At 43.3% G+C, this 13841-nt stretch overlaps 1 protein-coding gene across 2 annotated transcripts; it reads right to left on the bottom strand.

The window, feature by feature from the left end:
- Positions 1-13368, bottom strand: gareml (GRB2 associated, regulator of MAPK1-like). Of its 2 annotated transcripts, XM_054618429.1 has the most exons (7): positions 13073-13368; positions 9363-9503; positions 5443-5573; positions 5195-5360; positions 4206-5056; positions 1897-2066; positions 1-1625 (listed from the first exon to the last, which is right to left on the bottom strand). In XM_054618429.1, exons 1-7 carry the CDS (start codon positions 13182-13184, stop codon positions 1025-1027), a joined length of 2172 nt encoding a protein of 723 aa, XP_054474404.1. In that variant the 5' UTR covers positions 13185-13368; the 3' UTR covers positions 1-1024. The 2 variants fall into 2 exon arrangements, with proteins under 2 accessions (XP_054474404.1, XP_054474405.1); XM_054618430.1 differs by lacking the exon at positions 13073-13368 and having other exon boundaries at positions 5195-5319; positions 9363-9449.
- Between the last annotated feature and the right edge of the window lie 473 nt (positions 13369-13841).

Raw genomic sequence — 13841 nt, 5'->3', positions numbered from 1 at the left:
ACGTGGACATATTACTTAGTGTAATTTCATTTATTATTACTCAAGGCTAAATCAAGCATATCTGAACAAGTGATCTGAGGTACATTTTGAGATCTCTATTTCTCAGCAACACATCTGTATATGTGACTACAGACAGAAGGACACCTGGTGTTACCCTTACAGGGAATGTTAATAGAAAATGTCACTGTCCCAAGGTACAAAATGGACTTCATACAGAATACTGTAAGAGATTGTGCAGTGAATCATTGATCAGTACCAGAAACTTAACTTACTTTATCGGTGGCCTCAGATTTTCAGCATTTTTTTGTTTTGTTCATTTAGCTTTAAACAACTAGCTCTTTCTTATATCCTAAGAATTACTATTTATGCCAATTACAGGCCACTGAAGCTCAATGCAAGACACTCAGGTATGAAACAGGTGCGGTGTTACATCTGAGTAGTTACATGTCCTGATCAATAATAGAGGCTGTAGATTTCAATAAACCCCTCTATATTTTATGTAGAATGAAGACATGTTTTCTCCTCGTATCAGATTTTTGTGTGGGATCACAGCATGAAGGCCACACAAATCCATGTAGTGCTTAAAACCTTTAGCTGTCTCGAAGCATGAAGATGTATTGTGGTTGACTATCTGCCCCACATACGGATTGAAGCAGGGCACTGTCATCATGTAGCTCTCTGTGGTAGCCATTTGTTAGTAAACTAGTCCCCCAGTCTGTGATTCAGACAGGTAATATGGAGTCAGTCCGTCAGAGACTGATGAGAGCCAGTCAAGTGTCAGTTCTATCATTTGACCACAGGGTGGCATGGTTTCCTTCAGCAAAGTCTCAGCTTCAGTCAGTGGGGCTCAGCAGCCGGTCGTCACAGTGGAAGGCACATTCAGGATGGCTCAGGAGCCAGCAGGCACATTATCAGGACAGTACACGTTTAAATGTGTATGTGTGTGTGTGTGTGTGTGTGTGTGTGTGTGTGTGTGTGTGTGTGTGTGTGTGTGTGTGTGTGTGTGTGTGTGTGTGTGTGTGTGTTAGATCTTGGGCCTCCAGCCCTGTATGAACTGTGTGATCTTGGTGACATGAAGTCGGCTCAGGTGGAAGTCATGCGACAGGATGTCCTCGGTCAGCTGCACCAGGAGGCTGCCGTCGATCCGCTCCCTCTGGAACACGCCCACCGCTGCCTCTGATAGGCCGATGAACCGCAGGCAGGCCGACACCTCCTCCAATGACAGCACAGACAGGTCAGCGGGAGGCCTCCAGGTGGGGTCGGGGGGCGGGGACAGCCCCTCAGTGACCCCTGCGGATGTCCCGCCGCCCTCTGCCCCTCTGGAGGAATCTGTTGTGGGATTGGTGGTGGGCTCAGGTGAGGGGCAAGGGGACTGGCGGTTGAAGGGATTCAGCGCCCCGAAAGGAGCAAATCGACTCTGCGGAGGTGGAGGCCTCAGGCGAGGTCCGGAGCAGGTGAAGGAATCCACCCATGGCTCTGCCCAGGTTGCCTGTGCTGGCTGAGGACTGGCTGTGCTGTCTGCAGGGATGGCAGAGACTGGCTCGGGACTGGCAGGGTTAGGGGCCGGGCAGTCGGCCCAGGAACACGGGTAACAGTAGAGGGAGGCATCTGGAGAGGGCAAGCAGCTGGGACAAAGCATGATAGAGTGATGTTAGCTTCTGGTATCAGTCAGCAGGACTCATATACATTATAATGGATATAGTTTATGGTCCTTATATCAACAAGTCATTTCCTGATAAGAATTTATTTTGTTATTTACAGGTCAAAAGTAATCTTGACCTGCAGGTCAAAACTGGGCTCAACTTGGTTGAGAAGCTTTTTTAATACAAGTTAAGAAGATCATTCAACGCTTTCAAAGTAAACCGTGTCCAGGCAAACTGAACATTCACACTGTACCTGTCCTGAAGTCCAGAGGAGTAAAAGGAGACGTTGGGTCTCGGGGAGGTGGAGGTTTTGGGGAAGCGAGGTGGGACAGGAGGGCTGGGGACCGGACTGGAGATGGACCCTCCTTTAGAGCAGCGAGGGGGAACCGGAGGGGCGATCAAGTAGCGACACTCCTCTCTCACCTACACACAAACACGCACACACACAAAGACAAATGAGAGCTACAACAGCAAAAAAGTTAACCCCTAAAACTTGACTTCACAAGAGGCTTAATGTGCGTGTGTGTGTGTGTGTGTGTGTGTGAGTCTGCTGGCTTGTCCCAATGTTCTGCTTGGTAAATGTCAAACTTGGTGACCTTTACACCTCAAACAAACTCCCTCACACACAGTAGCATGCTCTTCACACACACACACACACACACACACACACACACACACACACACACACACACACACACACACACACACAAACTGTGTCTTGGCAAGCTAAGTATCAGGGACTCAAGAACGCTGTGTGTGACAGGGTATAATCCAGCTGCATTCCAAACATCAACACCCACACACACTCTGTAGCTGCCATCACTTTGAAAGTAAAAGTTAATTAAACAAAACAAAGCGTGATAATTCCCCCCTTACAAACATAGATGCCTTAAACACTAATATGGGAGCACTCAGGTTCAGGAACAACCTAATCTTTAATGAGAACAAAGATCAGCTACATAAACCTTGTTTTCAACACGACACACCATGTTTTGCTTTAAAATCCATTTGTCTTTTTACTGGTACTGGTCGTCTTATAGAAGAACATAAGAGCCTCCAGTTGAACATGAGAATCATGAAACTATATGTGGATTGAGAAAGATGTTAAGGGCACAAAAAACCCTGAACTTACAAGTTAAAACAGGGAAGGTGGGGTAGCAAATAGATTTGTCTCTTACTATCACTAATTGATGACTATAGTAATGTTACAACCACATGTTGTTTTAATGAAAAACTGTACAGATTCAATCCTTAATGTCTGGTTCAGAGAGTGCATTATGGAGAAATGTTTAACTGGAAGTGATGCATTTAACATTTCCAGGTAATTTCACATTTAACATTTGTGCTATTTAACTAATATTACATAATTGGAAAATTAAATATCTTTAATATCTTTTGGGTTTTAAACTGAAGCTATATTTTAAGATGAAACCCTGTCTCCTACAAAATTACGTTAAAGTTTCAAAAAGTTTTAAACGTGGTTAAACAAAACAAAACATCAAATGCTACAGAACTACTTTGTTAGGTTTAGGCAACAGAACTACTTGATTATATTTGGTAAATAAAACATTATGGTTTGGCTTTAAAGCACTACGAAATTGAAACAAAATGCGACAAAACTACTTGTATTTTGTTTAAGGAAACAAAAGTAATACTTGGTTATGTTTAGGCAACAAAATTACACAAACAGCAATTTCTTGGGTGGAAGCCTTGTGTTACATCTACCACCCCCACCTCCCCCTACTTGGACCTGTTTGTGATATCCAAACGCAAATGTGATGCACGGCAAAATAAGTTTCCATCAAAACGTAATGAACAATGTTTTGTTGTATGGAAACGTACATTTTTAGGAGACAAGGCTGCAAGATACCAGCTTTGTTTCTAGAAAAATTGTGGTGATGTGCATTTTTCACTTTTTCTGAAATTATATGAAGAAGAATCAACAGATAAATTTGTGTTGTTGTGGCCCTGAACTCCCCTTATTCCTGATATAAATGCAGAACAAGTCACACTGTTTTACTGGAACAAATGTGAGATAAGCTGGCAATAGCAGCAACAGCCAACATGGCTGAGCAAAAAAAATATATATAGTATCACGTATAAAAACTAAATCTATTTTAGACTTCTAAGACAAAAAAATGACTGTTTTAATCATCAGAAATGGTTAAAATGTTTCTTTGGGGCCATCTTTTATTGTGAAATCAATATAAATTTGGTCATTCTTAAGACCAAACCTCCTTTAGTATTTCCACCACGTGACATAAATAGCTCTGTGCTATTTATTGAACTACTGCATTCCAGCTTACAGCACACATTTACTTGCCTTCTTTGGGATATGTATTCATATGTATTCATGAACTGTGAGCATTCGGACTGATCCTTTCCAGGAAGTCAGTGTGTGTTTGTGCGTGAATGTGGCCGGTGAGGTTTAAAAGCTGTAATGTATGAATAATTCAAACCAGGCATCCCGACTTTTAACAACCGGATGCTGCTGTGGACAAATTAGAGGGACGAGAGACAGAAGGGGGAGAAGAAGGACAGGAGTTGAAGCCTGAAACTCACAGCTTCAGATTTTGGAGGTACGGGCGGCGGGGTGGACACTCTTGTCACCACGGTACCAAGAGAACCATCCAATGAGGAAGACGAAAGAAAGGAGATGAGGTTTGGCTCCTTCCCCAAGCCCTCTGGGTTCTGATTGGTCCAGAGTTCCTCGTAAGGGATTTCCTCACTGGTCCTCATTTCAGCCTCAGTCCACTCGGGAGTCACATACTCCCGCTCCTCACCTGGTCCCTCCCCCAGCCTCTCTCCAAGAGAGTCCCTGCAACGCTGTGATAGGCTGTCCGAAACCCCACCCCCATACCCGTACATGGAGAGGCGCTGCACTGCCGGCGCCAAGGAGTCCTGACCCGACACACACACACGAGAGCGGCGCGGGCTCACACACTCCTCTGTCATACACTCCAGCTCTGGCCGGGTCTCTCTGACAGCGCGGGAGTAGGCGTCTGGGTCGAACGCGTGTCGCAATAGGAGGCTCTCTAGTGCCGCCGTGTAGACGGAGGCCTCGGCCACGTTGAACCGGGGCATGCAACGCAGCAGCAGGAAGTGGGAGGGGGAGACTTCCTGTTGGCGGAGTACCAAGCAGAGCACCACCGTCTTGCTGACGATGTTGAGCAGCTTGTAGCGGTGGCCCTCTCGGACCGCGTGGCGGTCGTAGGGGTTTCGTGGCGGTCTTGAAGGCACGGACACATTGACGGGGAGGCGAACCCTCTCGATGATGCTGCGTACCGTGTGCTCCCCACCCTGCATGCCTTGCTCCAGAGGGGAGCGTGTGCAAAAGCGTCCGCGGCAGCCAAAGGGCAGGCTGACACTCTGATTGGTGCGATGGTTCATACAGACCAGGCATGGAGTTTTACCTGAGGAGGCAGAGACAGAGAGTTTTAATCTTTGAACTGAACCGACCAGCGTCAAAGCAAAATCATCCATATCACTTTTATCAAGCAAGAATGAGAAACGATACGAATCAAAGTACTCAACAGTTTGGCCTTACGTACTTCTAGGAGTCTTCCCTAGGCGTCTCAATAGTGCGCTCAGTCCCGTCTTTTCCTTAGAGGGCGTGGCACAGAGAAGCTCCGCCTTCCCCATGAGTGACAGCTCATCTCCCACCTGCAGAGTGAAGCTGTAGGGTTCACTATCCTCACTGAACTCCCCTGACACCACCTGCAGCATACACATGTATACGTGTGGACATGACCTTGCATGACAAAAAACTTTAAGTATGACAATCTCATGTTCCTCAAACCTTGACGCTAAAAGTGATTGTCTCCATGACAAAGACCCGGTCAGGGAAGACTCCGGCAACTTCCTCCACACTGGCAAAATACTGGACCGGATCCCTGACGTCTCGGTCTTCATCCAACAACTTGAACTTTCCTACAGAGAGGATGGAAGCGGGACAAGGGGAAGAGAAGAGAAAGGTGGAGGAGGTGTACAAAGGGAGGACGGAGGAAGAGGAAGTAACTTAGAAAAGGAAGTGGAGGAAAGGGAAAAAGAAGAATAAGGTGAGGGAGCCCAGAGGAAAGAAGAAGATGAAGAAAAGAGGGGAAATGAGGGGAAGTAATGAAGGAGGGCAAGGAAAGAGGAGAAAATAGTTAAGGAAGAAAAATAGGAAGGAAAGAGAGGGAAAAGGAGAGGTGAAAAGTTGTTTTTGTTCTGTTTCTCTTTTCTCTTTATGACTTCCTACAGTCTACTTCAAACAAATCAGAGGGAGACACTGTTTGGACGGGAAGAATACAAAGACACCTCCGTGACCTATGACCTGGCACCAGCTCTCGGCCGATTGACAGCCGACAGGGTTGGCATGGCAACCAATAAAGGACCCCCATTCTCACGCCGAGCAGAGACACATCACCATGGAGACAGTCACACATAAACTCACACACTTTCCCCCGTTCTTCCACTTGCTCGTCCCCTCCTCTGTCTATAAACCTTTCCCACTCATGCGTCCAGTTACTGTGTTTGTGCTCTTTAAACTGTACTTTTTTGGGGGGGCTTGTGACACTTTTTTTAAGTGTTGTAAAGAACCATTTGAGGAATTTAATAGGCTCAAAATCAGCCTGGTTAAAATCACGTTATCTTTTCTTCTTATTTACCAGTTTAGCGGATTGCATTTAACTGCAGCCCTCGAAGGAAATCCTCTTTTTCCTCACAGAGTGTTTGTGTGAGTGTGAAGGAAAGAGACAATTTTTTTTTTTTTTTTTTTTTTTGTCTGAGAGGCAGAGCAGAATACCAAACTCCACCATCCTCATCGCCAGCACCTCCCCCTTTGCTCTCCCCTCTCTCTCCTCCACCCCCACCCACCCCTTCCAATGCAAACTGAGCCCCCAGGATAAGGAGCTTCCACCCACAAAACAATACTAGCAAGTGCTACTTTTCAACACAACAAACCACCACCCTTCCCCCCAAAAAAGTGACAGACTGAGGAGGAGTTTCAAATGAAACAGATTTACCACTACACTAAACAAAACTACAGTTCCATCCTGGAAACTCTTAGACGTAAGAGGATTACTGTAACAACATATTAACAAGCTAATACTCTGTGAGAAAATGTCTCTCCAAGAAATAAAATGGAATCACTATGAGGCCCTTAAATCCCTACACATAAGGCTTTGGCCACCAGTTCCACATTACAAGGGTGTCTGTGGCGCCACTTCCTTCCCTGGAACCCATTCATTCAGCTTTTTCTGTCCTCTCCCGTTCAGTCATCCGTGCCTCTCTCACTGATGGACGGAGGAGGATACAGAGAGAGAGAGAGAGAGAGAGGATAAGAAGGAGGGGGCATCCTGTTGTCTGTCCTCCAGGGGAAACCTATATTGCTCTCCTCCTAAGCTTATTTAGACTTCCTGTATGAAGTCATCGCACAGACATTAGCTCATCTCTGGCGATGGCCTCTGGTTCAACAACAACTCACCTGTCATATTTAAAGAGACACAAAGGTAGTCCTAAAAGTGTGCAAGTATGCAAGTATATTTTCCTTGGCTACTGGAAGGCATTGTTTAAAAGGTTCACAACTGTAAAGCGTGTCGGCTTGATCCAGCTTGCCAGAAAACTAAAAACATGAAGCTGAATGTCAAACGACAACCAATCTGGCAGGAATTTCGGCCAGATTCTGAAATTGCTTTGGGGCGATTTGTTCAGGGTTAAAATAAATCTTTATTCGTACAGTGTCTGCCCAACTTTACGAGAAAACCGATCCAGAGTTTGAGACATAAAAAGAGGCTCTCAAAAGTTCACCTTTTCCCAATGGGCTGTATCTTGGAAGTTCTTGTGATTTGGAGGGAAGACAAAAACATTGTGTTATTACTCTAAGTCCCTGGATAATTTGATGGAAAAGGACCCTAAAAGGGAAACTCCAATTCTGCACATGAAGCTAAATCCTCTTGTCACATTGAGTACAAAAAACAACAACATTTAATATATTTTGTGAAATGGCAGTAATAATGGCAAGCATTCGCGTACAAATTTGTTCTTCTTATAAGTTACAGATAAGACCTTTAGTGAATTGTGACCTGATGGTATGTCTTTCTTTTTTTTTTTTTTTTTTTTTTTTTTTTTTTTTTAAAGGTCTCCCAGGGGAAAAAAAGTACTCTCGAGAGCTTTCTAAACTGGCAAAAATAACCCTGGCTAATGAATTCCACTGTTGAGTTGCACTACGGGAAATGTAGGATTCTGTGTTTTTGAATCTTGATCCATACTAGATCACAGCCCAATCATAGCTTCTGCTTTTGAATTTTGGCCATCATATTTTAATTTGTCTCTTCTAATGTGCCTCTCTTAACGCTAAATCATAACAATACAATATTACCATAATCAATACTAATGCACTACTAACTCACTGGAATACCCCATTGAGAAAAAAACCCTTGGTACTTGTCCATGTAATGCAAAAAGACAGCCCTTATCGTACATACAGTGCTTCCTTCTGCTAAAATTAAACTAAGACAGCTCCTGTTTTCTCAGTACAGCCGTGATACATTTATAATGTTGGATCATTCTTGCTGCTTACTGCTAATATTGCCAATATTGGCGCTCGCATGCTTCCGATGTCAGATGCTTAAGCGTCTAAAATGTCAATGATCTCAACACACCCCCTCCCACCCAAGTGTTCTTTCATGCTTCCGAAAAGGAGCCTGAGAGGCGGCGGCACTGTGAAGTGACATCAGCACTCCATCGGCGGAGGAAACAATGAAGAGGAGGCATTAGGATCCAGTTACACAGCGAATAACGTGACTGGAAGGACTGTCTGAACTATGGGATTGTGTGGACTGAGCACCGGTGAGGTCATACTGACTAGACTCAGTCAGCAGGAAGACAACAGGTCAATGGACAGGAGGAGACGGGGAAGGTCACATCTACAGTGACTGGTTGGATGTGTGGATGTGGTTTTGCATCTGGCTGTATTGCAGAGATGTTATTTCTCCTTAAGTAACGTTCAGGTTGTTAAAATTATCTTACTCCACACTGTGGGGGTGATGTCTCATTTTATACAGAAATGCCCAAAATTAAACACAGGGGTATCCCTTATACCAAAAATGCAAGCCTTTTGAAGTGAAGGTCACACTTAACTTAAAAAGAACATGTAAACTCGACAAAGAAATATTCCAGTCAACCCTGGTGGGGTTTGAACCCACAGCCCTGCAATATAAATGTACCATTTCAATGTTTGTATTAAAGTTTTAAGAAATAGGAGACGGTTCCTATTGTATTTGTAAATATATGTTATTGTTTTATCTATTATTTAATTCTAGTATTTCATCTTTAAAGTGTATCTTTAGAGCATGGTGACCAATGCTTCTATTCATAATAAGGACATAACAACACATCAGACATCACTTATATTCATCACAATATTTAATGCTGACTGTGTCTATCTTATGTGTTTGTTTGCCCAAGGAGACATTTTTCTCCAACATAAATAGAGCAAGTGGAAAAAGTTGGCCTTGTGAGTGACATTTATTGCCTCCTCTGAGGAAATGGACAATTTCCAGAGAAATTGTTTTTTTATTAAGTAACGGATGAATTTTTTTTTACTATTAAGAAACATTTTTGGGCGACCTCAAGCTCACCCGGTAGAGTGTTGGCAGCGGTGCCGTGCATGTCATCACCTTGTGTAGAAATGCAGTGTATGTGTGTGTGTGTTTGTGTGTGTTTGAGCACGCTCACCCTGGTATTGCAGAGGGATGTCTATCTTGGGTCCAATAACGTAGTGTCCCTCCTCTAAGCTGTGGGCCGTCACGGTGGTCCACTGACGACAGGAGTGTAGCAGCACCACATCCTCCTCCGACAGGCCCTCCACACATTCACCTGGAGCACACACACACACACACACACACACACACACACATTGACACGCAGAAAGGGATTGGTATCAACAAACTTCAAGTCTACCTGCCCGGCTGATGAAACAACGGGTTTTTTAATTTCTATGGTCACACTGGGTGGCTCAGCGATGGAAAACACTAAACCACTCCTCCCACACATATGCATTCAGGAGTCCATAATTACCAGTATCAGTGATGGTTCACCAACCCTAACCTACTCATCAGGATCCCACTATGCAACTGGCAACCCACTATTACACAGCCCCCACACGAACACACACACACACACACACACACACACACACACACACACACACACACACACACACACACACACTAGGCTCTCCAGCTTTCACTAGAGCCATCATGTGGCACAACAGCATTGATTTCTGCTGATAGCACAGTGGTACAATTCAATCACATCACACACACTGCTCCCTCTCAAAGACTCACACACAGATCACAGGGATGGACATTTTTTTGTTCTTGCTGCTGTACCAAAGTCTTTTGATCTAACAATCACAATGATGGATGGCTGAATACAGACACAGGTCACATGATGAGATGACATGTTAAAAGGTTTTCTGCATGTTAAAGGGTCACTTCGTCCAAAATCTCAAAAAAGGCACCTTTTCCCTCTTATTCTGCGTGGTTATTGAGTCATGCAGATACATTTGGAATTGTTCATTGTTTTATTTTCCAACCACTAAGACTTCAGCTTCTGCCCCTCCCCAGCAATGGAGGTGTAACAACAGTAATGCCATTTTTCATCAACAACATTGTTGCTCCGGATAACTAACATACACAAATCTTAAATTTCCTTGGTCCAATTTTAGGAAATATGGTTTGAAAAATGTGGGACGGTATGGTTTCCCTAATGTGGGACAGCATGGATTACAATAACAATGGTTAGTTACAGGGTTTTAGTCTTTTGATGTATTATTTTAGATACTTAAAGGCCAAAGGCCAATTATATTCAATAATTCAGGGTGGCTGACTCTCTGTTTAAACCGTATGCATTTTTTTGTGGTCGGATGTATGTGTGCATGAAGGGAGTACCCTTGCATTTTAAAAGTCAGGGATAATGTAGGAGATACATGTTTGGGTTAAGAGGATAGTAATCGATTTCAAAAACAGGTATTCAAACATTTATAACAATTTATTCAAATGGATCTACTTCATTCTGTGCATATCATTGATTCATTCTATGGGTTGTATTTCAGAATGGCAAATGAAAGAAATAAGAAAGAGAGAGAACAGAAGACACAGATAGAGAGAGAGAGAGAGGCACGCAAAGAATCAGGGAAGGAAAGAACAAACCTGAGATGTTTTTATGACATGAATTAAGGGGATTTAGGCCTTTCCAGTGACCCACATTTCTGACATCGCTGTCCCACATAAAAAAATGCAGAGAGTCTGAGACAATTTGACACTAAAAGTGCTGATAGGTCTACCATTGTAGAGATTGTGTGATATCTGCATTTTCTTTATTAGTTTGATTAGGTCACATTCTTACTTATTGGCTACATATTGAAACAGTCCAGGTTTCTGGCCAAATTAGGCCAAATCCCAACTGAGAACTGTCTACTGTGAGGGGAATTATCTTGAATGATCGAGACTCTGTAAGTGCAAGTGTCAATACCACACAGTCAAAATATATTTAAAAAAAAATAGTCCCACCTTCAACAAAAGACTACAAAACTTTAACCAGCGACATGTAAGTTGCACGAAAAGGCTGACATCATGCCCTGTTGTAAATAACTAACCACCATCTGGGTTGGCTGGTTGTGCAAACAAGCAGGCATCTGTGGGGTAACTACAGTGAAGTTAATAAACACCTACGGGTGGTCTCTCTCTCTGTATACAAAGCCATGCGCGTAAGGGAGTAAGGTGCGTAATTTTCGGAGACCCATGGTTCGGGTGCGCGCTTTTGTCCACGAAGGAAAGTTGGGAGTTTTTTTTTTCTTCCTCGTCGCTTCTCGTTAGTATTCACCACATTCAACGACAGATTACATCATTTACATATGAAAAGAATTGAGCAGCACTTCAGCAGCACAACAGACACTTTGTGGCTTTCCAGGCCTCGCTGGACTGGAACAACTTTGGCCATGATGACACCCATCGACCGCTCCCAAAGTAAAGACACCAAATCTGGTGGAGTAGAGAATCATGTTCGCGGCAAAACATGCAACAAATCATATAAAACTGAACACCAATGTTACTCAATGACGCTCATACAAAAGTCAGTGTGGTTGGGGTGAACCAGAAAAAGTCGATGTCCGAGGACATTGCTGCTGTCAAGGTAGAACAGATTTAAACAAAAATAATAACGGAAATACAGCGGTGTTAGTTTCAAAATAAGAGCCCCACACAGCTGGGTCAGTCAATAAAACGTGTCAGTTCATTTTGGCTTCCCAAAAGTTTTGTCAAGTTACATCAATAATGTCCAATTATGTTGAACACGATGAACAAAAACACAAACGGTTGATTGAGAAGGTTTATAACAAATTTGCTTTGACAGCAATGTTTTCTAAATCCATAAAGACTACATCTAGAGTATTTGAGTCTTTCTGTATTTGACAGCACAACTCATTTGAGTAAAAAACTTAATGTAACTAATGCGTGCACTCATAAGCTATTTTAATTCAAACCAAATCTGAGCTACAAATTTATTGAACCCATCAAAAAAATATAGAACTGGTGCTTAAAATAGCAAAAGCCCATCCAAGATCTTAAACCCAAATATTTCATTAAAGTGACTGTGCAGGAACTTATTCATTAAGCTAATTAATTGATTCTGTATATTACTGGCTCATAACAGCAGAGAGTGTCTCTGGTCTCTAATGTCCATTATTATATAGCACATCACCAGTCTCACATCACCATAATACTGTGTGCAGTTCACTGGAGACATACTTCAGGAATTCTGGGTGGCGGAGTTTTAATTTATCAGCCATTACCTTGTAAAGACGTCGAAGTAGGGTATCAACATCTAGTTAATGAGACGTCATCTACAAGCACATGTTTATAAAGTCATGTAACACTCATTTGTCCAATTTTCCTTTAAAAGACACAGCACTTTTTTAATATGATTGAAACTCTTGCTTTAAACTAGGGTTCCCTCTAAATTACTGATCATTTATTACAATTTTTAATGTATATATTTTTCTAATTGATTCATCTCCAAAATATGTTTTCCCCTCTTTAACAACAGTAAATCATTTATTTTTGAAAGTTTTCACCGGAAGCGGTATTTTTTCCTGTCATATCTTGACACCGTCGAGATTATTCAGTAAATTGCAACACTTGTTCCTACATCCCGGGGTTGTTATACCTATATATAAAAATAAAAAAAAAACACTTGAAAGAGACTTCCCCCGATGAAACCTTGAGATGAACTCTTTTCCTGACTGGAAAAAAATATATATTTAGCGTTATTTCTCATAATTACCGTCATAGCTATCTAACAGTTGTCATGAGATCACAACAGCAGAAAAGTTTTTTCAGCGGCCGTGCCGGAGCTCGATGCACCCGGCAAAGGTCGTCTCTTACCGGCGGCCAGGCGGACCAGAGTGGGCAGACGGAACTTGCTGACCACCGCGTCCAGCGGCAGCGCCAACGGGCTCCAAGTGATCTCCGACAGGCTCGCCGACAGCTTCTCCATCCTCCCGGGTCATCACGCTACCGGAGATAATGGTGATGATGATCGGGAAGATGATGATGATGATGATGATGATGGAGGTGACGGTGACGATGAAGTGGAGGAAGGTGAAGGTGATGGTGGTGGTGGTGGTGGTGGTATAATGGCAAAGAGTTTCGCCATGTTTGAATGTAGGAAAAGAGGGAGCGCAGACACAGCACGAGCGGTGGGAGGGAGCGCGAGCCCTCTCTGGTTCTCCCTGTCTGTCATCCCCCCCCCCACACCCCCCCCCCCACACACACACACACACACACACACACACACACACACACACATGCACGAGAACTGGAGAGCAGAGTCAGTGGAAGTTTTGATGTTAGATGTCATGAAGCTTCCTTTGTATCTTTCCACGTCTACTGTTTGATAACCTGCCCGTCTGTCTTCATGTTTACCATCAATTATTGCTCCACTATGTCCACATCAGAGCTGCTGTGTGGGTGGGTGGTCAGTGAGAAATGCTGGGACTTTTTAGGCATGATTTCTCAACATTTTCTGGCCTGTTTCTGGGCTCATTTTTAAGATCTGAACATTTTTTTCAAACTAGATGGTATGCAAGTCATTTCATTTGCCATTTTTCTGGGTGGAATGGGTAAAAAAAAAAAAGTATGTACTGGAAAACTT

The sequence above is a fragment of the Anoplopoma fimbria genome, chromosome 18 (assembly GCF_027596085.1).
Source record: "Anoplopoma fimbria isolate UVic2021 breed Golden Eagle Sablefish chromosome 18, Afim_UVic_2022, whole genome shotgun sequence".
In the NCBI taxonomy this organism is placed as follows: Eukaryota; Metazoa; Chordata; class Actinopteri; order Perciformes; family Anoplopomatidae; genus Anoplopoma; species Anoplopoma fimbria.
This window is presented reverse-complemented; position numbering and strand designations above follow the sequence as displayed.